This window comes from Salmo salar, chromosome 05 (genome assembly GCF_965601325.2).
Source record: "Salmo salar chromosome 05, fSalSal1, whole genome shotgun sequence".
NCBI classification, from domain to species: Eukaryota; Metazoa; Chordata; class Actinopteri; order Salmoniformes; family Salmonidae; genus Salmo; species Salmo salar.
The window spans coordinates 6173828-6196183 of NC_138295.1; the positions used below are offsets into that span (position 1 = coordinate 6173828).

The 22356-nt window shown below is 44.0% G+C and overlaps 1 protein-coding gene across 1 annotated transcript in view; it reads right to left on the reverse strand.

Moving 5' to 3' along the window:
* Positions 1–715: 715 nt before the first annotated feature.
* Positions 716–22356, reverse strand: part of LOC106604155 (tetraspanin-17) — a 43316-nt gene continuing 21675 nt past the window's right edge. The window contains exons 3-8 of the mRNA XM_014198571.3: positions 16169–16315; positions 10582–10752; positions 8999–9124; positions 8829–8876; positions 3909–4025; positions 716–2681 (exon numbers count right to left, since the gene is read on the reverse strand). Coding sequence (XP_014054046.1) covers positions 2616–2681; positions 3909–4025; positions 8829–8876; positions 8999–9124; positions 10582–10752; positions 16169–16315 — 675 coding nt within the window. The 3' untranslated portion in view covers positions 716–2615. The remainder of the gene's footprint in view (positions 2682–3908; positions 4026–8828; positions 8877–8998; positions 9125–10581; positions 10753–16168; positions 16316–22356) is intronic.

Below are 22356 nucleotides of genomic sequence, written 5' to 3' on the forward strand. Positions count from 1 at the left end.
CAGGAAGGAATAGTCAGGAAATACAGTATCCTACAACCAGGATTCATGGAAAACATGGGAAATGTACCCGGAAACTCTACTTACTAATAGAAATCCTCTAAGAAGCAAAAATGATAAAGTAGCATTCATGTCATATTGAGAAAATGTGTTAATATTTCAATATAAAGATATTAACAAGTATTTGTTATTTCATATAAACAAATGAAAAACCAGTCCAACGAAGACAGACAACAAACACAAGGAGATTTTTTTTAGTTTTTGTTGATGAGACATAAGAATAACAACAGGGGTGTAATGTAATTCAAGCTTCCAAAAGGTGGGATTCCAGAAGAGACAGAATAAACGCATCAAACGGAATAAACGCATCAAACAGAATAAACGCATCAAACGGAATAAACGCATCAAACAGAATAAACGCATCAAACGGAATAAACGCATCAAACGGAATAAACGCATCAAACGGAATAAACGCATCAAACCAACCTCCGTATAACAGAGATTCAACCTCAGCATAACAGAGATTTAACATCAGTATAAGGTTAAAGTTTAGATCAAGTAAAAGGTCCAAAGCTTCAAGAACGCTGGGAGAGAAACATAATCTCTCCATATTTGTCTGTCTGTCTGTCTGCTGTTTGATTAAACTCAAAACGTCGACAGACAGACTGAAAATAAATTCATATATATATATATATATATATATATATATATATATATATGTTTGAACATGCCGTTCAAAAACAGGCGGTTAAAGACATGCATCCGTAGCAAGGCCTTGCTAACCTGAATTTTCTGAACGTGAAATGGAATACTCCCATTTCCTTACTTTGCGCTAACAGGAAGTGCGCTTTATGTCTTTCAGTGGTCATAGAATAATGGAAAAAACGCCACCCTGTCAGCCAGCCAGTAGGTCAGTCAGCAGCCCACTCTGCGTGGGATAGTAGGTATCTAACAAGCAGCTCTGGAAGGCCTTTCTGAAGGGGTGATTTGAAATCCTAGTGGTAGTAGGGTTGAAGTGACACCAGGTGAAATAGACTGATACTGTATGTGACTGAATAAAATAAGAGAGTTGTATATATATATATATATATCTCTCCTCTCATCCTCTTCTCAGCTTTGAGAAGACTGGATGCAGTCTATCACAGTGCCATCCGTTTTGTCACCAAAGCCCCATATACTACCCACCATTGCGACCTGTATGCACTCTTTGGCTGGTCCTCGCTTCATACTCGTCACCAAACCCACTGGCTCCAGGTCATCTACAAGACCCTGCTAGGTAAAGTCCCCCCTTATCTCAGCTCACTGGTCACCATAGCAGCACCCACCTGTAGCACGCGCTCCAGCAGGTATATCTCTCTGGTCACCCCCAAAGCCAATTCCTCCTTCGGTCATCTTTCCTTCCAGTTCTCTGCTGCCAATGACTGGAACGAACTGCAAAAATCCCTGAAGCTGGAGACTCATATCTCCCTCACTAGCTTTAAGCACCAGCTGTCAGAGCAGCTCACAGATCACTGCACCTGTACATAGGCCATCTGTAAACAGCCCATCCAACTACCTCATCCTCATACTGTATTTATTTATTTGTCTTGCTCCTTTGCACCCCAGTATCTCTACTTGCACATTCATCTTCTGCACATCTACCACTCCCAGAGTTTAATTGCTATATTGTAATTACTTCCCCACCATGGCCTATTTATTGTCTTAACTTACCTCATTTGCACTCACTGTATATAGACTTTTTGTTTTATTTTGTTCTACTGTTTTATTGACTGTATGTTTTGTTTATTCCATGTGTTACTCTGTGTTGTTGTATGTGTCGAATTGCTGTGCTTTATCTTGGCCAGGTCGCAGTTGTAAATGAGAACTTGTTCTCAACTAGCCGACCTGGTTAAATAAAGATGAAATAAAAATGTTAAAAAATAAAAGCTTTTACCCAGGTCCTCTATCTGTTTATTTGTCTTTCTATTCATCTCCCCAGCCAATGGGTGCATCTTCCTGGAGCAGGTAAACACACCCAGTGGAATTAAAGTGTAAACAACAGAGAGTCCAGTTTCTCAAGTCAGATCAGTTGAGCTAGACATCCGCATGAGTCCCCTGTGTGTCCATATGTACTTGTGTGTGTAAGTCCCCAGACCAGAGTGGTAATAAACGGTGTGTGTGTGTGTGTGTGTGTGTGTGTGTGTGTGTGTGTGTGTGTGTGTGTGTGTGTGTGTGTGTGTGGGACAGTAAACAATGTTTTGTGTGGTAGCTCCCGAGCCCGGCAGGTCCAGAGGTAAACAGCTGTTTGTGTTTCCACCTCTCAGCCCGGCAGGACCAGAGGTAAACAGCTGTTTGTGTTTCCACCTCTCAGCCCGGCAGGACCAGAGGTAAACAGCTGTTTGTGTTTCCAACTCTCAGCCCGGCAGGACCAGAGATAAACAGCTGTTTGTGTTTCCAACTCTCAGCCCGGCAGGACCAGAGGTAAACAGCTGTTTGTGTTTCCAACTCTCAGCCCGGCAGGACCAGAGGTAAACAGCTGTTTGTGTTTCCATCTCTCAGCGGTTCAGCGGGAGGTGAGCTGGATGTTGGGGGTCAAAGGTCAGAGTACGCCCCCCCCCCCCCCCACCAAGGTCCTGGGGTCACCAGTTGGCCTTCACGGCCTTGACGTCACTCACCAGGTTCTGAGCCAGGCAGATCCCAAATATCTAAACAGGAAATGACATCACAGGTTAGCTAAATTCCATTTCCTCTCTGCCAGCCTCTGACACATAGCTGACATTTATAGCATAGGTTCTCTGATTTAGAGCGACACACAGAGAAAAGGAAGTAATCATGATTCTCGCCAGCAGATGGCAGTCTCAAACTAAATGGACACTCCCAGCAGGGTTTCCTTTAGGAAAATGTCGGGGCAAACCGTAACCGGGAAGATTTTGATTTAACAGCCATTTGAGAAATTTACCGGACCCATATGCAGTGGGTGGATAACCAATTAGGGCGTCCACCACGGTGCTCATAATGACAGAAATCACATTTACAATATGGTAATGATATGAAACAGAACATTTACATTATGGTAATGATCTTAACAGAACATGCAACTCATGTAATAAAGCAGCCAATAAAACGTCATTTTCAAACATTCGCCAAAATGCAACTCTGTGGGAAAACACCACTTTAAACAGGGCTCCTGGAAAGAACAATGGAAGTTATAGGCCTACTGCTGCATTGGCCTATAGGCTATGAGTTCCATGAGCTAATTTCTTTAGCTGCCACTGGATCACAGTGTATCAATGTGTTTATATGGCAAAGACTGATGACCTCACATTAGTTGAATTATAACTTTTCCCGATTTTTATCATTTTAATTCAGATTTTTTTTTTATTAATCGCGTGATAGAAACAAAAAAACGTTATTGAAATAAAACTGTTCCATGAAAATACGCATATGAATATCATAACTGGCAAGCAGAATGGTAAAAAATGGCAGGATAAATTGTAAGCTTCCCCATTGTAAGAAATCCCGCTCGAAATAGGCTCTTCTATATGCTGTGCGCATGTAATAGACGTGTAGGATAAATAAGACACATGATGACTAACGAAAATACACACAGACCAGTTTGATTACACTATATTATGCTAATTAACCTATAGACCAATAAGCATGACGGTCAAATGTATTTCCATCAATTCATAAAAAGTATAATTTTGCAATGAGATTTTTTTTCTCCTGGTCATTTTGGCCCGGCAACCGTTTTATTTATGGGATTACATTTTTGGGGTATATGCCAAAAGCCGGTAATGGTCAGCTAGCAGAAACCCTGACTTCCTGTCATGATGATGACAGCAAATGCAGACATAATTTATCTGATTCACACAAAGCTGATTCTTTAAATATACATTTGTTAAATAAATGTCTTTGGAAGTCCTCCTTACCTGTAAAAGTGCAATGCCCACAAAGACCCCGGCTACAATGATCAGGTTGTCCTGAAGCCACCTCTCAAACTGGCCCACACAACCCTTAGTGTGGATGTACTTCTGCTGGTCCAACTCCTGGGAGAAGGAAATGGGAGACATGTTTTAAATACAGTGTTTCTCCCAACCAACAGTTTGAAAAAAAACCTTTTTAACACTGAGTTAGCCAAACCAAACCACTGTCCATTAGACTATGACTCACAGAAAAATGAAGGATAAAAAAAAAAAGATATATATACTATTTGATTCCCAAATGACACTGCCATTTGGGATGAATTCACTGTGTCCCCTCTGGCATAGATAGTGTAGTATTAACATTATGCCAAGTGTACAACACTTCATAGGAGGTCATGAGAGCAGCAATAAACTTTGTGTCTCTATTAGGGCTGTGATAGTCTTGGAGGGGGGGGGTTGGTGCATATCAGAGGGGGGATTGGTGCATATCAGAGGGGGGGATTGGTGCATAACAGAGGGGGGGATTGGTGCATAACAGAGGGGGGGATTGGTGCATAACAGAGGAGGGGATTGGTGCATATTAGAGGGGGGATTGGTGCATATCAGAGGGGGGGATTGGTGCATATCAGAGGGGGGATGGGTGCATAACAGAGGAGGGGATTGGTGCATATCAGAGGGGGGATTGGTGCATATCAGAGGAGGGGGGGTTGGTGCATACAGTATCTCACAAAAGTGAGTACACCCCTCACATTTTTGTAAATATTTGAATATATCTTTTCATGTGACAACACTGAAGAAATGACACTTTGCTACAATGTAAAGTAGTGAGTGTACAGCTTGTATAACAGTGTAAATTTGCTGTCCCCTCAAAATAACACAACACACAGCCATTAATGTCTAAATCGCTGGCAACCATTATTACTGAAACAGAAAACAGGTGGTAAATATAAAGATCCAGTCCATTAAAAAAATTGGAGGCCCCTTACACTTCAGTGTTGCGATGCAAAAATTCTAACAAATTGCACAGCACATAGAATTAAAAAAGTATTTAGGGATATTATTAATCCTAATTTTACGATATATTGGAGATAATATAAGACAAGTACAGGAAACAATAAAACACTTTGAACAACAAGATCATTAGATAACTTGTTTTGGTTCTGCCCATATGTAGCTTGTTTTTGAAGTGTTTTTCCCCATATCTAGGAAATACCAGAAATATTCATATATAAACTCAGCAACAAAAAAAAGAAACGTCCTCTCACTGTCAACTGTGTTTATTTTCAGTAAACTTAACATGTGTAAATATTTGTATGAACATAACAAGATTCAACAACGGAGACATAAACTGAACAAGTTCCGACAGACATGTGACTAATAGAAATGGAATAATGTGTCCCTGAACAAAGAGGGGGGGTCAAAATCAAAAGTAACAGTCAGTGGGTGAAGCTGTGTGTGTGTGTATACTGTGGAAGAAGCTGTGTGTGTATAATGTGGATGAAGCTGTGTGTGTATAATGTGGATGAAGCTGTGTGTGTATAATGTGGATGAAGCTGTGTGTGTATAATGTGGATGAAGCTGTGAGTGTATAATGTGGATGAAGCTGTGAGTGTATAATGTGGATGAAGCTGTGTGTGTATAATGTGGATGAAGCTGTGTGTGTATAATGTGGATGAAGCTGTGTGTGTATAATGTGGATGAAGCTGTGAGTGTATAATGTGGATGAAGCTGTGTGAATGTTTTGTCAAGCTCGTCTTTTATTCTTTTCCCATATAAATCTAGTGAAGCACAGGTCCTGTTGAGCCCCAGCAACAAAAAGGCTCTCTCCCACAAAGCTCGTCTTTGTCTCTCTACAGAGACACTCCACCAAGGATTCCTTCGGTCCAAAGCTAAAACCTGTAACACGACTCTCCACCAACGGGAGAAAATAGAATCCCTGGGCGTTCAATGAAATGTTTCAGATGGTGACTGAACTTCCCCTAGAGCCATTTCAGTTTGTCTCGTCTTTGTTAAAGCGCTCCTATCCTCTCACTCTCTGCTATTCTCTCCCTCTCTCACTCTCTGCTATTCTCTCCCTCTCTCTGCTATTCTCTCCCTCTCTCACTCTCTGCTATTCTCTCTCTTTGTTTGTGAACAGAGCCCCAGGACCAGCTTGCTTAGGGAACTCTTCTTCAGGTTCATCTCTCTGTGATGGCTTTGTTATGGAAGTTTTGGGATTCGCTTCCTTTCAGATAGTTGTAGAATTTAACGGCTCTTTTCCGGATTTTGATAATTAGCTGGTATCGGCCTAATTCTGCTCTGCATGCATTATTTGGTGTTTAACGTTGTACATAGAGGATATTTTGCATAATTCTGTATGCAGAGTCTCAATTTGGTGTTTGTCCCGTTTTGTCAATTCTTGGTTGGTGAGCGGACCCCAGACCTCACAACCATAAAGGACAATGGGTTCTATAACTGATTCAAGTTTTTGTAGGGAGATCCTAATTGATATGTCAAATTTTATGTTCATTTTGATGGCATAGAAGGCCCTTCTTGCCTTGTCTCTCAGATCGTTCACAGCTTTGTGGAAGTTACCTGTGGCGCTGATGTTTAGGGTGTCAGTGGGCTGACTGTGAACGCTCTGAGAGACTCTGGGTTGAGGTCAGTGATAAAGTAGTCTACAGTACTACTGCCTAGATATGAGCTATAGGTGTAACTACAATAGGTGTCCCCTCGAAGCCTACCATTGACTATGTACATATCCAGCGTGCGACAGGGGTTTGTGTTGGTTATGTTTTCGTAGTTGTGCCTAGGGGGTGATATGGGGGAGGGAATGCTGTCACCCCAAGTAGGTGTTTGTCCCCCTGTGTGCTGAGGGTGTCAGGTTCTTGTCTGGTTCTGACATTTAGGTCACCACAGACTAGTCTCTCTATCCCCCCCCACCCCACCCCAAACAAACTCCACAGGAATTGTGTACATTAAATGGCTTGTTTCAATACATTTTTCAAGGCAAAGACTACAAGGCTGTATACAGTAGGGAAAGCTAACTGTACACAGTAGGGATTGCTAACAGTATACAGTAGGGAAAGCTAACTGTATACAGCAGGGAAAGCTAACTGTATACAGTAGGGAAAGCTAACTGTATACAGTAGGGATTGCTAACAGTATACAGTAGGGATTGCTAACAGTATACAGTAGGGAACGCTAACAGTATACAGTAGGGATTGCTAACAGTATACAGTAGGGAAAGCTAACTGTATACAGTAGGGAAAGCTAACTGTATACAGTAGGGAAAGCTAACTGTATACAGTAGGGATTGCTAACAGTATACAGTAGGGATTGCTAACAGTATACAGTAGGGAAAGCTAACCGTATACAGTAGGGAAAGCTAACTGTATACAGTAGGGAACGCTAACTGTACACAGTAGGGATTGCTAACAGTATACAGTAGGGAAAGCTAACAGTATACAGTAGGGAAAGCTAACAGTATACAGTAGGGAACGCTAACAGTATACAGTAGGGAAAGCTAACTGTATACAGTAGGGAAAGTTAACAGTATACAGTAGGGAACGCTAACAGTATACAGTAGGGAGAGCTAACAGTATACAGTAGGGAAAGTTAACAGTATACAGTAGGGAACGCTAACAGTATACAGTAGGGAGAGCTAACAGTATACAGTAGGGAACGCTAACAGTATACAGTAGGGTAAGCTAACAGTATACAGTAGGGTAAGCTAACAGTACAGTAGGGAACGCTAACAGTATACAGTAGGGAACGCTAACTGTATACAGTAGGGAACGCTAACTGTATACAGTAGGGAACGCTAACTGTATACAGTAGGGAACGCTAACAGTATACAGTAGGGAAACGCTAACAGTATACAGTAGGGAACGCTAACAGTATACAGTAGGGAAAGCTAACTGTATACAGTAGGGAACGCTAACTGTATACAGTAGGGAAAGCTAACTGTATACAGTAGGGAACGCTAACTGTATACAGTAGGGAATGCTAACTGTATACAGTAGGGAACGCTAACAGTATACAGTAGGGAACGCTAACAGTATACAGTAGGGAAAGCTAACTGTATACAGTAGGGAAAGCTAACAGTATACAGTAGGGAACGCTAACAGTATACAGTAGGGAAAGCTAACTGTATACAGTAGGGAAAGCTAACAGTATACAGTAGGGAACGCTAACAACATTTCAGCACATACAGTCATTTGGGGCTTCACAACATAACAGTATGCATAGCAACAATGCTCTGGTTGAGATCTGTATTGCGAGTACACACACACACACACACACACACACACACACACACACACACACACACACACACACACACACACACACACACACACACACACACACACACAGCATAGGGAGGCATAACCCACTTAATCCCCAATTATAGAGTGTAGTGCTGTGATGCTTCCCAGGGCTATAACTGGAGTCTAATCAGCACTTTTAGAGAAACACACTGTTATTAAGGAAGAGAGGAGGACAGAGGAGAGGAGTCTGAACACTAGCTAGCTAGGAAGAGGACAGAGGAGAGGAGCCTGAACACTAGCTAGCTAGGAAGAGAGGAGGACAAAGGAGAGGAGCCTGAACGCTAGCTAGCTAGGAAGAGAGGAGGACAGAGGAGAGGAGCCTGAACACTAGCTAACTAGGAAGAGAGGAGGACAGAGGAGAGGAGCCTGAACACTAGCTAGCTAGGAAGAGAGGAGGACAGAGGAGAGGAGCCTGAACACTAGCTAACTAGGAAGAGAGGAGGACAGAGGAGAGGAGCCTGAATGCTAGCTAGCTACTAAACCCCTAACTACCATGGCTGGCTAGATGTTCAGAGGAAAGGTTGAAATATCAGCCGTCTCTCTCTCTCTGGATAACGACCAGCATGGTTTTAAAGACTGATTGGGTCTGATAGCAAAACACAAGAGAAAAACCAACCCCTTGAAGTCTCACGTCGTAGCCACACTGTGTGTTAAGGACATCTTCCTGAAACGAATGAAAGCAAAACAATCATGAGAATAGAAGAAAGTGAATATGTTCATGTGTTAATAAACTGAATTAAGTCTGAGGTTTATAATGTAGTTCTATAGCCCAGTAAGGTATCTTACGGCAGGATCTTTGACGCAGCAGGAGAAGGGGACGCCACAACGCTCTCTACTGGGGTTAAACTCAGTGCAGTTGAAGTAGATATTCAGGTTCCAGTCATTAGGACCGTGGGCTCCACAGCACGACCACTAAAACACACACACACAGACAGGTATAAGGCTTTGTTACATGTTATAACCACCTATGAGCTTTTATAAAGTGTTACTACAACCAAGTCTGCTATGATAAAGAGGCTGGCTCTGGTTGGCTTCAGCATTTTGTACAGTTATCTAATCAGGGTTAAGACGCCTGTACAGTGCAGCTAAAGGTACAATACATGTACCTTTTGCATTGGAGGTTGGTCCGAACTACAGATCTAGGGTCAGATGCAGCTATGTAATGACACTGGGTCCTTGAGCAAGGCGCTTAACCCCTCAAATGCTCCAGGGACACTTTTCTACTACTCACATACAGTTGAAGTCTGAAGTTTACATACAGCTTAGCCAAATACATTTAAAAACTCAGTTTTTCACAATTCCTGACATTTAATCCTAGTAAAAAAAAATTAAGAATGTGAAATGTCAGAATAATAGTAGAGAGAATGATTCATTTCAGCTTTTATTTCTTTCATCACATTCCCAGTGGGTCAGAAGTTTACATACACTCGATTAGTATTTGGTAGCATTGCCTTTAAATTGTTTAACTTGAGTCAAACATTTCAGGTAGCCTTCCACAAGCTTCCCACAATAGGTTGGGTGAATTTTGGCCCATTCCTCCTGACAGAGCTGGTGTAACTGAGTCAGGTTTGTAGGCCTTCTTGCTCGCACTCGCTTTTTCAGTTCTACCCACACATTTTCTATAGGATTGAGGTTAGGGCTTTGTGATGGCCACTCCAATACCTTCACTTTGTTGTCCTTAAGCCATTTTGCCACAACTTTGGAAGTATGCTTGGGGTCATTGTTCATTTGGAAGACCCATTTGAAACCAAGCTTTAACTTCCTGACTGATGTCTTGAGATGTTGCTTCAATATATCCACGTAATTTTTGATGGCGGTTTTGGAGCAGTGGCTTCTTCCTTGCTGAGCGGCCTTTCAGGTTATGTCGATATAGGACTCGTTTTACTGTAGATATCTTTTGATTTCTTTTGATTTTCCCATGATGCCAAGCAAAGATGCACTGAGTTTGAAGGTAGGCCTTGAAATACATCCACAGGTACACCTCCAATTGACTCAATTAGCCTATCAGAAGCTTCTAAAGCCATGACATCGTTTGCTGGAATTTTACAAGATGTTTAAAGGCACAGTCAACTTAGTGTATGTAAACTTCTGACCCATTGGAATTGTGATACAGTGAGTTATAAGTGAAATAATCTGTCTGTAAACAATTGTTGGAAAAATGACTTGTGTAATGCACAAAGTATATGTCCTAACCGACTTGCCATAACTATAGTTTGTTAACAAGAAATTTGTGGAGTGGTTGAAAAATTTGTTTTAATGACTCCAACCTAAGTGTATGTAAACTTCCGACTGTATTCCTGTTAACTCTATAACATCTAGTACTACTGACACATCCCTGTGTTAACTATATAACATCTAGTACTACTCACATATTCCTGTGTGAAGTCTATGAGGTTCTGCAGGTCGATGTCGTCGCGGTAAGCCTTGACGTTGTTGTTGATGAAGAAGTTGAGCTGGTCTTTGATCCAGTCTTTAAACACAAAGGCCAGGATGCCTGCTGTCAGCTCCAAGAAGAAGATCAAACCCAGGAACACTGAGAACTAGAACACAAGAGAGAGAACATTTGAACATGTGAGAAAATAGGACATACGTATATTTCAGTGCTGTTCTAGAGATATCCGTAAACTAAAAGAGCATATCTATAATACTGTACTGTTCCGGAAATAGGTACCTTTGTAGCCTGACTGGCTGGCTGGCTGGCTGACTGTCTCAGAGCAGCAGTGAGACGCCTCAGGCCTGACTGAGGGATTGACTCGGAGCAGCGTTGAGATGCTTTATGTCTTCTCTCTCTCCTCTACTGTATGATGGTCAGCCAGGAACTATGTATTCTCTCTCCTGACTGGCTAGGAGCAGCGTTGAGATGCCCCAGGCCTCTTGTGTTTCATTATATCATTCATTCACTGTAAACACTGAGGAAACAGCAGAGCCACATCAGCTCTGGAGTACTGTAGACCCAGCTATGAGCTATTACTTCTGTCTCTCCTCTTCTGTAGGATGTGCAGCCAGGAGCTCTCGCTCTTCTCTCTTTTCTTCTGTAGGATGGCCAACCAGGAGCTACCTCTCCTCTTCTGTAGGATGGCCTACCAGGAGCTACCTCTCCTCTTCTGTAGGATGTCCAACCAGGAGCTCTCTCCTCTTCTGTAGGATGGCCAACCAGGAGCTACCTCTCCTCTTCTGTAGGATGTCCAACCAGGAGCTCTCTCCTCTTCTGTAGGATGGCCAACCAGGAGCTACCTCTCCTCTTCTGTCGGATGTCCAACCAGGAGCTCTCTCCTCTTCTGTAGGATGTCCAACCAGGAGCTACCTCTCCTCTTCTGCAGGATGGCCTACCAGGAGCTACCTCTCCTCTTCTGCAGGATGGCCTACCAGGAGCTACCTCTCCTCTTCTGCAGGATGGCCTACCAGGAGCTACCTCTCCTCTTCTGTAGGATGTCCAACCAGGAGCTCTCTCCTCTCTCCTCTTCTGTAGGATGGCCAGCCAGGAGCTCTCTCTCCTCTTCTGTAGGATGGCCAGCCAGGAGCTCTCTCTCCTCTTCTGTAGGATGGCCAGCCAGGAGCACTCTCTCCTCTTCTGTAGGATGGCCAGCCAGGAGCTCTCTCTCCTCTTCTGTAGGATGGCCAGCCAGGAGCACTCTCTCCTCTCTCCTCTTCTGTAGGATGGCCAGCCAGGAGCTACCTCTCCTCTTCTGTAGGATGGCCAACCAGGAGCTCTCTTCTCTTCTGTAGGATGGCCTACCAGGAGAACTCTCTCCTCTCTCCTATTCTGTAGGATGGCCTGCCAGGAGAACTCTCTCCTCTTCTGTAGGATGGCCAACCAGGAGCTACCTCTCCTCTTCTGTAGGATGGCCAGCCAGGAGAACTCTCTCCTCTCTCCTATTCTGTAGGATGGCCAACCAGGAGCTCTCTCTCCTCTCTCCTCTTCTGTAGGATGGCCAGCCAGGAGAACTCTCTCCTCTTCTGTAGGATGGCCAGCCAGGAGCACTCTCTCTTCTGTAGGATGGCCAACCAGGAGCTACCTCTCCTCTTCTGTAGGATGGCCAGCCAGGAGCACTCTCTTCTCTTCTGTAGGATGGCCAGCCAGGAGCACCCCCCTCCGGGTGGCCGCCGGGCCTCGCCTCTCCTGTAGGATGGCCAGCCAGGAGCTATCTATTCTCTCTCCTCTCCTGTAGGATGGCCAGCCAGGAGCACTCTCTCCTCTTCTGTAGGATGGCCAGCCAGGAGCACTCTCTCCTCTTCTGTAGGATGGCCAGCCAGGAGCACTCTCTCCTCTTCTGTAGGATGGCCAGCCAGGAGCACTCTCTCCTCTTCTGTAGGATGGCCAGCCAGGAGCACTCTCTCCTCTTCTGTAGGATGGCCAGCCAGGAGCACTCTCTCCTCTTCTGTAGGATGGCCAGCCAGGAGCACTCTCTCCTCTTCTGTAGGATGGCCAGCCAGGAGCACTCTCTCCTCTTCTGTAGGATGGCCAGCCAGGAGCTCTCTCCTCTCTCCTCTTCTGTAGGATGGCCAGCCAGGAGCTACCTCTCTCCTCTTCCTGTAGGATGGCCAGCCAGGAGCACCCTCTCTCTCCTCTTCTGTAGGATGGCCAGCCAGGAGCACTCTCTCCTCTTCTGTAGGATGGCCAGCCAGGAGCACTCTCTCCTCTTCTGTAGGATGGCCAGCCAGGAGCACTCTCTCCTCTTCTGTAGGATGGCCAGCCAGGAGCTCTCTCCTCTCTCCTCTTCTGTAGGATGGCCAGCCAGGAGCTATCTCTCTCTCTCCTCTTCTGTAGGATGGCCAGCCAGGAGCACTCTCTCCTCTTCTGTAGGATGGCCAGCCAGGAGCACTCTCTCCTCTCCTGTAGGATGGCCAGCCAGGAGCACTCGCTCTTCTCCTGTAGGATGGCCAGCCAGGAGCTATCTATTCTCTCTCCTCTCCTGTAGGATGGCCAGCCAGGAGCACTCTCTCCTCTTCTGTAGGATGGCCAGCCAGGAGCACTCTCTCCTCTTCTGTAGGATGGCCAGCCAGGAGCACTCTCTCCTCTTCTGTAGGATGGCCAGCCAGGAGCACTCTCTCCTCTTCTGTAGGATGGCCAGCCAGGAGCACTCTCTCCTCTTCTGTAGGATGGCCAGCCAGGAGCTCTCTCCTCTCTCCTCTTCTGTAGGATGGCCAGCCAGGAGCACTCTCTCCTCTCCTGTAGGATGGCCAGCCAGGAGCACTCTCTCCTCTTCTGTAGGATGGCCAGCCAGGAGCACTCTCTCCTCTCTCCTCTTCTGTGGGATGGCCAGCCAGGAGCACTCTCTCCTCTTCTGTAGGATGGCCAGCCAGGAGTTAATGGACAGAGTAGTGGAGGTAATAGCCACTGGGGGTGACAGCTGGCTATGAGGCCCAGTTTGTCTCTGTCCCTCAGACTCCATTGTCAACGTTGAACCTGACATAACTTCTCTGAACGATGTCAATTGTTTTCAAGATGCTTAGAGAACATGTTTAGTTCTCAGTAATGGATGTTTCAGGCTTTTATAAAACAAGTGGTTACTTATTTCCCATCTAGATCAATACCAATCCTACGTGTTCATTCATGGTAAGTAGCCAAGTGCTATGACATTTACATTACATTTTAGTCATTTAGCAGATGCTCTTATCCAGAGCAACTTACAGTAGTGAATGCATACATTTCATACATTTTTTATTTTTTTCCTGTGCTGGCCCCCCGTGGGAATCGAACCCACAACCCTGGCGTTGCAAACACCATGCTCTACCAACTGAGCTACTGAGCTTTCAGATCAAACGAAGCTAGAGTTATTTTTGTGAATCAATCTAACATGTACTTTCTACTGACCGACCTGCCTGCCTGCCTGCCTATCTAGTGCCTTCACACTCCTTGACTTTTCCCATATTTTATTTTGTTTTGTTACAGCCTGAATTTAAAATAGATTACATTTAGATTTGTCGTCACTGGCCACGTTGTTATTTGTAGCAGCAGTTTCAACACCAAACAGAACCTTATGTTCACCACACACAACCTTCTCAGACTGCTAGCTAACACAAAACAAATATTATTATATCAATCGATCAATTGATATTTGTGTTTTTTCATCAGAAATGATTGCTTATGGGTTACAGATTTTAATGGTTGTGATATGAGAAAACTAAGGATGGTTCAACAACATTGTAGTTACTCCACCATAAAAGCCAAATTGACAGAGTGAAAAGGAAGCCTGTACAGAATAAAAAATATTCCAAAACATGCATCCTGTTTGCAACAAGACACTAAAGCAGTACTGCAATTAATGTTTTGTCCTGAATACAAAGTGTTATGTTTGGGGCAAATCCAATACAACACATTACTGAGTAACACTCTCCATATTTTCAAGCATAGTGGTGGCTGCATCATGTTATGGGTATGCTTGTAATCGTTAAGGACTGGGGAGTTTATCAGGATTTTTTTTTAAAGGAATTTAAGCACAGGCAAAAATCCTTGAGGAAAACCTGGTTCAGTCTGCTTTCCACCAGACACTGGGAGATGTCTGGTGGGAGACTGGGAGATGTCAACAACTTAAAACACAAGGCAAAATCTAGAATGGAGTTGCTTACCAAGAAGACCATGAATGTTCCTGAGTGGCCGAGTTACAGTTTTCACTTAAATCTACTTGAAAATCTATGGCAAGACCTGAAAATGGTTGTCTAGCAATGATCAATAACCATTTTGACAGAGCTTTAAGAAATTTGAAAATAATAAAATGAGCAAATGTTGCACAACCAGGTGTGGAAAAGTCTTACAGACTTACCCAGAAATACTCACTGCTGTAATCGCCTGCAAAGGTGCTTCTACAAAGTATTGACTCAGGTGTGTGAATAATAATGTAAATTAGATCATTCTGTATAGTTTTTTAAAATCAAATTATTATTTTTTCACTGTCATTATGGGGTATTGTGTGTAGATGGGTGATGAAAAATCCACTATAAAAAAGTGACGAAAAACTAATTGTATATACTAATAGTATGTATATTTTTGGGCTATGTACAGGGGGAACCGGTACCGAGTCAATGTACGGGGGTACAGGTTAGTCAAGGTAATTTGTACATGTAGGTAGGGGTAAAGTGTCTATGCCACCAGGGTGTGAAAAAAGATGTGGATAGCAGAGCTGAAGGTAGAAATTAGATTAACCATGAGGTTCCACATGTTATCGCCCAAGGCCACAGCCTTACTATCCACAGAGAGATTAAACTAAGTAGGCTATATAAGAAATACATAGCTGAACTCTAATAGGCTGACCACACCGCTTGCGTCGCGTACGCGAGCATTGCAAAATACATTTTGAAATCTATGTTATTCAATTACTGCTCGCGCACGTCAACGAGCGTCTGCGTTGCCAAGGGCTAAAATAGAACTCCTTTCTATTTCTGACGCAGATCGCACTGCAAGTCCTGCCTCTCCCATCTCCTCATTGGTTTATAAAAGCAGGTACCCACGTGCCATAGCCTCATTGGTTATACCCACGTGGGTGACTGAAAAACGAACGAGGTCAGTGGCGGTAATGCACGCAATTTATGAAAGTTGCCAATCGCAATATAAAGTCAAGAGAAGAAAAAGCCTGGAAGGAAGAGAGATGACTAGAAACAATTCGGTTGACTGTTTTATGTGTGGATTAATTGGTGGAGTAGAGGACCTTGTGCATTTTAGGTAAAATAACAACTCAATGTTTATATCCCAGGACAAATTAGCTAGCAAGTGCAAGCTAACTAGCTAAAGTGCCGTAAATGTTTAATGCTTTTCAACCTGTCCCCAAATTAATATAATTGGTTCAGAGTTTGTTTTGATATTTTAACCTGTGTGTCGTCATCGCGTTTTGTGTGGGGGGGACACAATAAATGTATGCACGATGGCGCAGGATGGTGCACGCGCACAGCCGGTTTGGGTTCCGTGTAAGGATGAATAAAGCATAATTCATTAAAAGTATAAACTTAATTTAAACTCACAAATTTGAGCAGCAAGGTGTTTTCCCGTAACGCCCCAATGCAACCAGCGAATCCCAGGATGAACATGACTCCTCCCACTACGATGAACAGCCACACAGGGTCGAAGCCTCCCAGGTCTGTTATGGACGCCATGTTGGACAGCACCCCCTGGAGGACAGGAGGACCAAGGGTGTTATTACAGATATACAGCACCCTAACCTCCCAGGTCTGTTATGGAGGCCATGTTGGACAGCACCCCCTGGAGGACCAAGGGTGTTATTACAGATATATTGACAGACAACGCCCCCTGGAGGACAGGAGGACCAAGGGGTTATTACAGATATATAGACAAAATGACCACAGAAAGCGTAAGAGTACAAAAAAGAAGAAGAAATGCAGGTGAAATTTATGTAAGAAAGCAGTGTTGCGCAACCTCTTCTTTGGCATGATATAAAAAGCCAATACAACAACACACCTTACTGTGAGAGACTAGGCCTTCCCTTCCAGGACAATAAATACAGACGAACAGGCAGTCCCCTCCCCCTACTTCCCCTAACACACGACCTCCCTTAACACCCTGTTCATTTTATGACTGTTTGTGTCTTTTTGGTCACGTCTCCTTCCCTCCTATGCTGTGCACCTTCCCACTCTCATACACCAAGCCCCTCCCCCTGCAACCAAGCCCCTCCCCCTGTAACTCACAACAAAGAAGAAAGATAACTTATTTTGACAACAAGCAGTTTAAACTCACCATTTGCATTTGAGGTTTGGTTCAACATAAATGGGTCATATGGACACCGAAACATAGACACATTATTTGACTGTCTCAGCCTCCAGTATTTATGCTGCAGTAGTTTGTGTCGGGGGGCTAGGGTCAGTCTTATATCTGGAGTATTTCTCCTGTCTTATCCCGTGTCCTGTGTGAATCTCTCTCTTTCTCTCTCTCTCTCTCGGAGGACCTGAGCCCTAGGACCATGCCTCAGGACTACCTGGCCTGATGACTCCTTGCTGTCCTCAGTCCACCTGGTCGTGCTGCTGCTCCAGTTTCAACTGTTCTGCCTGCGGCTATGGAACCCTGACCTGTTCACCGGACGTGCTATCTGTCCCAGACCTGCTATTTTCAACCCTCTATCTCTACCGCTCCTGCTGTCTCTACTCTGAATGATCGGATATGAACAGCCTACTGACATTTACTCCTGAGGTGCTGACCTGTTGCACCCTCTACAACCACTGTGATCATTATTATCTGACCCTGCTGGTCATCTATGAACATCTTGGCCATGTTCTGTTATAATCTCCACCCGGCACAGCCAGAAGAGGACTGGCTACCCCTGGCAACCCCCAGCCTGGTTCCTCTCTAGGTTTCTTCCTATGTTCCGGCCTTTCTAGGGGGTTCTTCCTAGCCACCGTGCTTCTACACCTGCAGTTGTTGTAAGACGGGCATTATAAATACATTTGAATGATTGATTGATTCGTTAACCCTTATTATGTTTCAACTCCCCAAATTTAGAAAAGACCCTACTAAGAACGGGATGAAAATTCATGCTCAGTTTCTGTCGCGGTACCACGTACCCCTAGAAGGATTATAGCTAGACTGTTACATGCTAGCTGTCTAGTCTGTGTTTTTATAAAATGTGTAACGAGCATAAAAATATTCATATCTATAAGGAATTCGCTTCTCATTCCAATTCTGAGAAATAAGCATTATCTTATCCAGGTAGGCCACTGGATTTCAACATCTACATGGCTCAGTTGGTAGAGCATGGTGTTTGCAACGCCAGCATGGTGTGTGCAACGCCAGGGTTGTGGGTTCGATTCCCACGGGGGGCCAGTACAAAAACAAACAAAATAATGCATGAAATGAAATGTATGCATTCACTACTGTAAGTCGCTCTGAATAAGAGCGTCTGCTAAATGACTAAAATGTAAATGTAAAATGAACGGGCCGTGTTGTTCAAACAGTTAGAGAAGGACAGGAGGGTGTATTCATAACGGTACAACTGTTCTACCTTATTAGCAAGACAAGTTGGCTAGACTCTAAATATAAAGACTAGCTGGATACTCACTAGCAGGTGAGCTTGTGTTTGAGAGATTGTTTGAGACCTGTTCATTTCTTCTCCCAGAAGTTGGTTGTTATTAGTTGATGTGCGTTGTCCATAGCTCTGGTTAAATTTGTAACAACAAAGGGCATTTTCATAGGCAGACCTGAAAGCCAGATGAGTGACTATTGCAAAAAAAGCAGTTTAAACTGTTTTATTTAAATAAAATAATAACATTATTGATGGGCCTTCTGGTTGAAGACTTATATTTATCCTAGGTATCATTTTACAAAGCCCTGAATTCATTTGATTATTGCTGACTGTTTTAAATGCGGTGTATTGACCTTTGATTGTGCAACAAAGCTTATTTAGAATAAAAACAAACATGTTTCAACCTTTATTTAACTAGGCAAGTCAGTTAAGAACAAATTCTTATTTACAATGACGGCCTATATAGAGAGGGAGCGAGAGAGATGAAGAGACAGAGGTAGAGAAAGAAGCAGAGACAGAGAGAAGCAGACAGAGACATAGAGAAGCAGACAGAGACAGATGTAGAGACAGAGGTAGAGAGACAGAGGTAGAGAGACAGAGAGACAGCGAGAGAAGCAGACAGAGGTTGAGAGAGAAGCAGACAGAGGTAGACAGAGAGAGAAGCAGACAGAGAGAAGCAGACAGAGAGGGAGACAAGAGAGGGAGACACAGAGACAGACAGAGAGAAGCAGACAGAGAGAGACAGACAGAGAGAGACAGACAGAGAGAGACAGGGGTAGAGAGACAGGGGTAGAGAGACAGGGGTAGAGAGAAGCAGACAGAGACAGAGAGAAACAGACAGAGAGAGACAGACAGAGAGAGACAGACAGAGAGAGACAGGGGTAGAGAGAAGCAGACAGAGAGAGAAACCGAGAATCCACAACGTTATTACCCAGACTGACATTAAAATATGTAATCTAATCTATGTTATCAGCCGTCTATGTTAGACAGACGCTGTCCTAGATACAAAGACATAAATAATACATCTGATTAAGACAAATGCCTCTGAAATTAATTTATAATGTAAAGCATATGGTTTCTCATCGTGGCTGTGATGGTGGTCTTGGTTGTTGTGGGATGCACACAATGACAATTCCCCATTATTATGGCCATTTTTAAAAGTAAATGTAATTGGAATGTAAATGTGATTTTTTGTGTTTAGCCACCCGTAGCTGTTAGCTAACATGGTTCTTTATTACAGAGGGAGGTTGAGGTAAAGGCAGAGTGCTGGGCTGTAAGGCTCAAACGCTGAGTTACACAAGCAGCCCAATTCTGATTCCTCTTTTGACCAAAAAGATCAGGTCTTCTGCAAATAATTGGGCATAAATATCCAAATTGTGCTGCCTGTGTAAACGCAGCCTTAGACCGGTAAAGATGTGTGCTGTAGGAGACAGAGCAATATATTTACAGGGATATACACAGCTCTCGATAGTATACCACTACAGGCTAGGGATGGGCATGGTGAATTAAATAGCCAGATATCTGAACAGACACTAGCATTCGATTAGGAGTAAAAATGTATTTTTTTTTTTTTTTTAAGCTTAAAAAAAAAAAAAAGCTTTGTCTAAATTCAATTATCCTTTCATGGATATATGACATTTGAAAATCTTAATTTAATAAAAACAACAAAGGAAATCAGTCAACTGAAATAAATTCATTAGACCCTAATCTATGGGTTTCACATGACTGGGAATACAGATATGCGTCTGTTGGTCACAGATACCTTAAAAAAACAAAAAGGTAAGGGCGTGGAACAGAAAACCAGTCAGTACCTGGTGTGACCATCATTTGCCTAATGCAGCGTGACAAATTAAATCAAATTCCTCTGACACCCATCCAGAAGTCCTGGATGGCAGAAAGTGATGTACTGGGCGTGATGTACTGGGCCGTACGTACTACCCTCTGTAGTGCCTTGCGGTCAGGAGGCCGAGCAGTTGCCATACCAGACAGTGATGCACCCAGTCAGGATGCTCTCGATGGTGCAGCTGTAGAACCCTTTGAGGATCTGAGGACCCATGCCAAATCTTTTCAGTCTCCTGAGGGGGAACAGGTTTTGTCATGCCCTCTTCACGACTGTCTTGGTGTGCTTGGACCATGTTAGTTTGTCGGTGATGTGGACACATCTCCTTCGTACAGAGTTTAATTTTATTTATTTATTAAATGGGGGGGGGGGGGGGGGGATCAGGCTGTTGATTGTGGTCTTTGGAATGTTGTCCCACAACTCTTCAATGGCTGTGCGAAGCTGCTGGATATTGGCGGGAACTGGAACGCGCTGTCGTACACGTCGATCCAGAGAATCCCAAACATTCTCAATGGGTGACATGTCTGGTGAGTACGCAGGCCATGGAAGAACTGGGTCATTTTCAGCTTCCAGGAATTGTGTACGGATCCTTGTGACATGGGGCCGTGCATTATCATGATAATACATGAGGTGATGGAAGCGGATGAATGGCACGACAGTGGGCCTCAGGATCTCATCACGGTATCTCTGCGCATTCTAATTGCCATCGATAAAATGCTACTGTGTTAGTTGTCCGTAGCTCGTTGTCCTAGCCCATACCATAACCCCACCGCCACCATGGGGCACTCTGTTCACAACGTTGACATCAGCAAACTGCTCACCTACACGACTCCATACCACTTCTCTAGCGTGCCAGTGGACATCAAAGGTGAGGAAGTCGATTACAATGCAGAACTGCAGTCAGATCAAGACCCTGGTAAGGACGAACACGCAGATGAGCTTCCCCGAGACAGTTTCTGACAGTATGTTCAGAAAATCTTCGTTTGTGCAAACCCAAAGATTTATCAGCTGTCCGGGTGGCTGGTCTCAGACGATCCCGCAGGTGAAGAAGCCGGATGTGAAGGTCCTGGGCTGGCCTGGTTACACCTGGTCTGCGGTTGTGAGGCTTGATGGGCGTACTGCCAAATTCTCTAGAACGACGTTGGAGACAGCTTAAGGTAAGGTAGAGAACTGAACATTAAATTCTCTGGCAACAGCTCTGGCGGACATTCCTTCAGTCAGCATGCCAATTACACACTCCCTCAATACTTGAGACATCTGTGGTATTGTGTTGTGTGACAAAACGGCACATTTTAGAGTGGCCTCCCCAGCACAAGGTGCACCTATGTAATGGTCATGCTGTTTAATCAGTTTCTTGATATGACACACCTGTCAGGTGGATGGATTATCTTGGCAAAGGAGAAATGCTCACTAACAAGGATGTAAACAAATTTGAGCACACAATGAGAGAAATAAGCCTTTTTTGTGTATGGAAACCAACACTTTACATGTTGCATTTATATTTTTCTTCATTGCACTTTTGGTGCGTTGAGCTACTGCTGCGTATTTATCCCTCCAGGCTACCCTGACATCAGTATGTATTAATCCCTCCAGGCTACCCTGACATCAGTATGTATTTATCCCTCCAGGCTACCCTGACATCAGTATGTATTAATCCCTCCAGGCTACCCTGACATCAGTATGTATTTATCCCTCCAGGCTACCCTGACATCAGTATGTATTTATCCCTCCAGGCTACCCTGACATCAGTATGTATTAATCCCTCCAGGCTACCCTGACATCAGTATGTATTTATCCCTCCAGGCTACCCTGACATCAGTATGTATTTATCCCTCCAGGATACCCTGACATCAGTATGTATTAATCCCTCCAGGCTACCCTGACATCAGTATGTATTAATCCCTCCAGGCTACCCTGACGTCAGTATGTATTAATCCCTCCAGGCTACCCTGACATCAGTATGTATTAATCCCTCCAGGCTACCCTGACATCAGTATGTATTTATCCCTCCAGGCTACCCTGACATCAGTATGTATTTATCCCTCCAGGCTACCCTGACCTCAGTATGTATTAATCCCTCCAGGCTACCCTGACCTCAGTATATATTAATCCCTCCAGGCTACCCTGACATCAGTATGTATTAATCCCTCCAGGCTACCCTGACATCAGTATGTATTAATCCCTCCAGGCTACCCTGACATCAGTATGTATTTATCCCTCCAGGCTACCCTGACATCAGTATGTATTAATCCCTCCAGGCTACCCTGACACAGTATGTATTAATCCCTCCAGGCTACCCTGACATCAGTATGTATTTATCCCTCCAGGCTACCCTGACA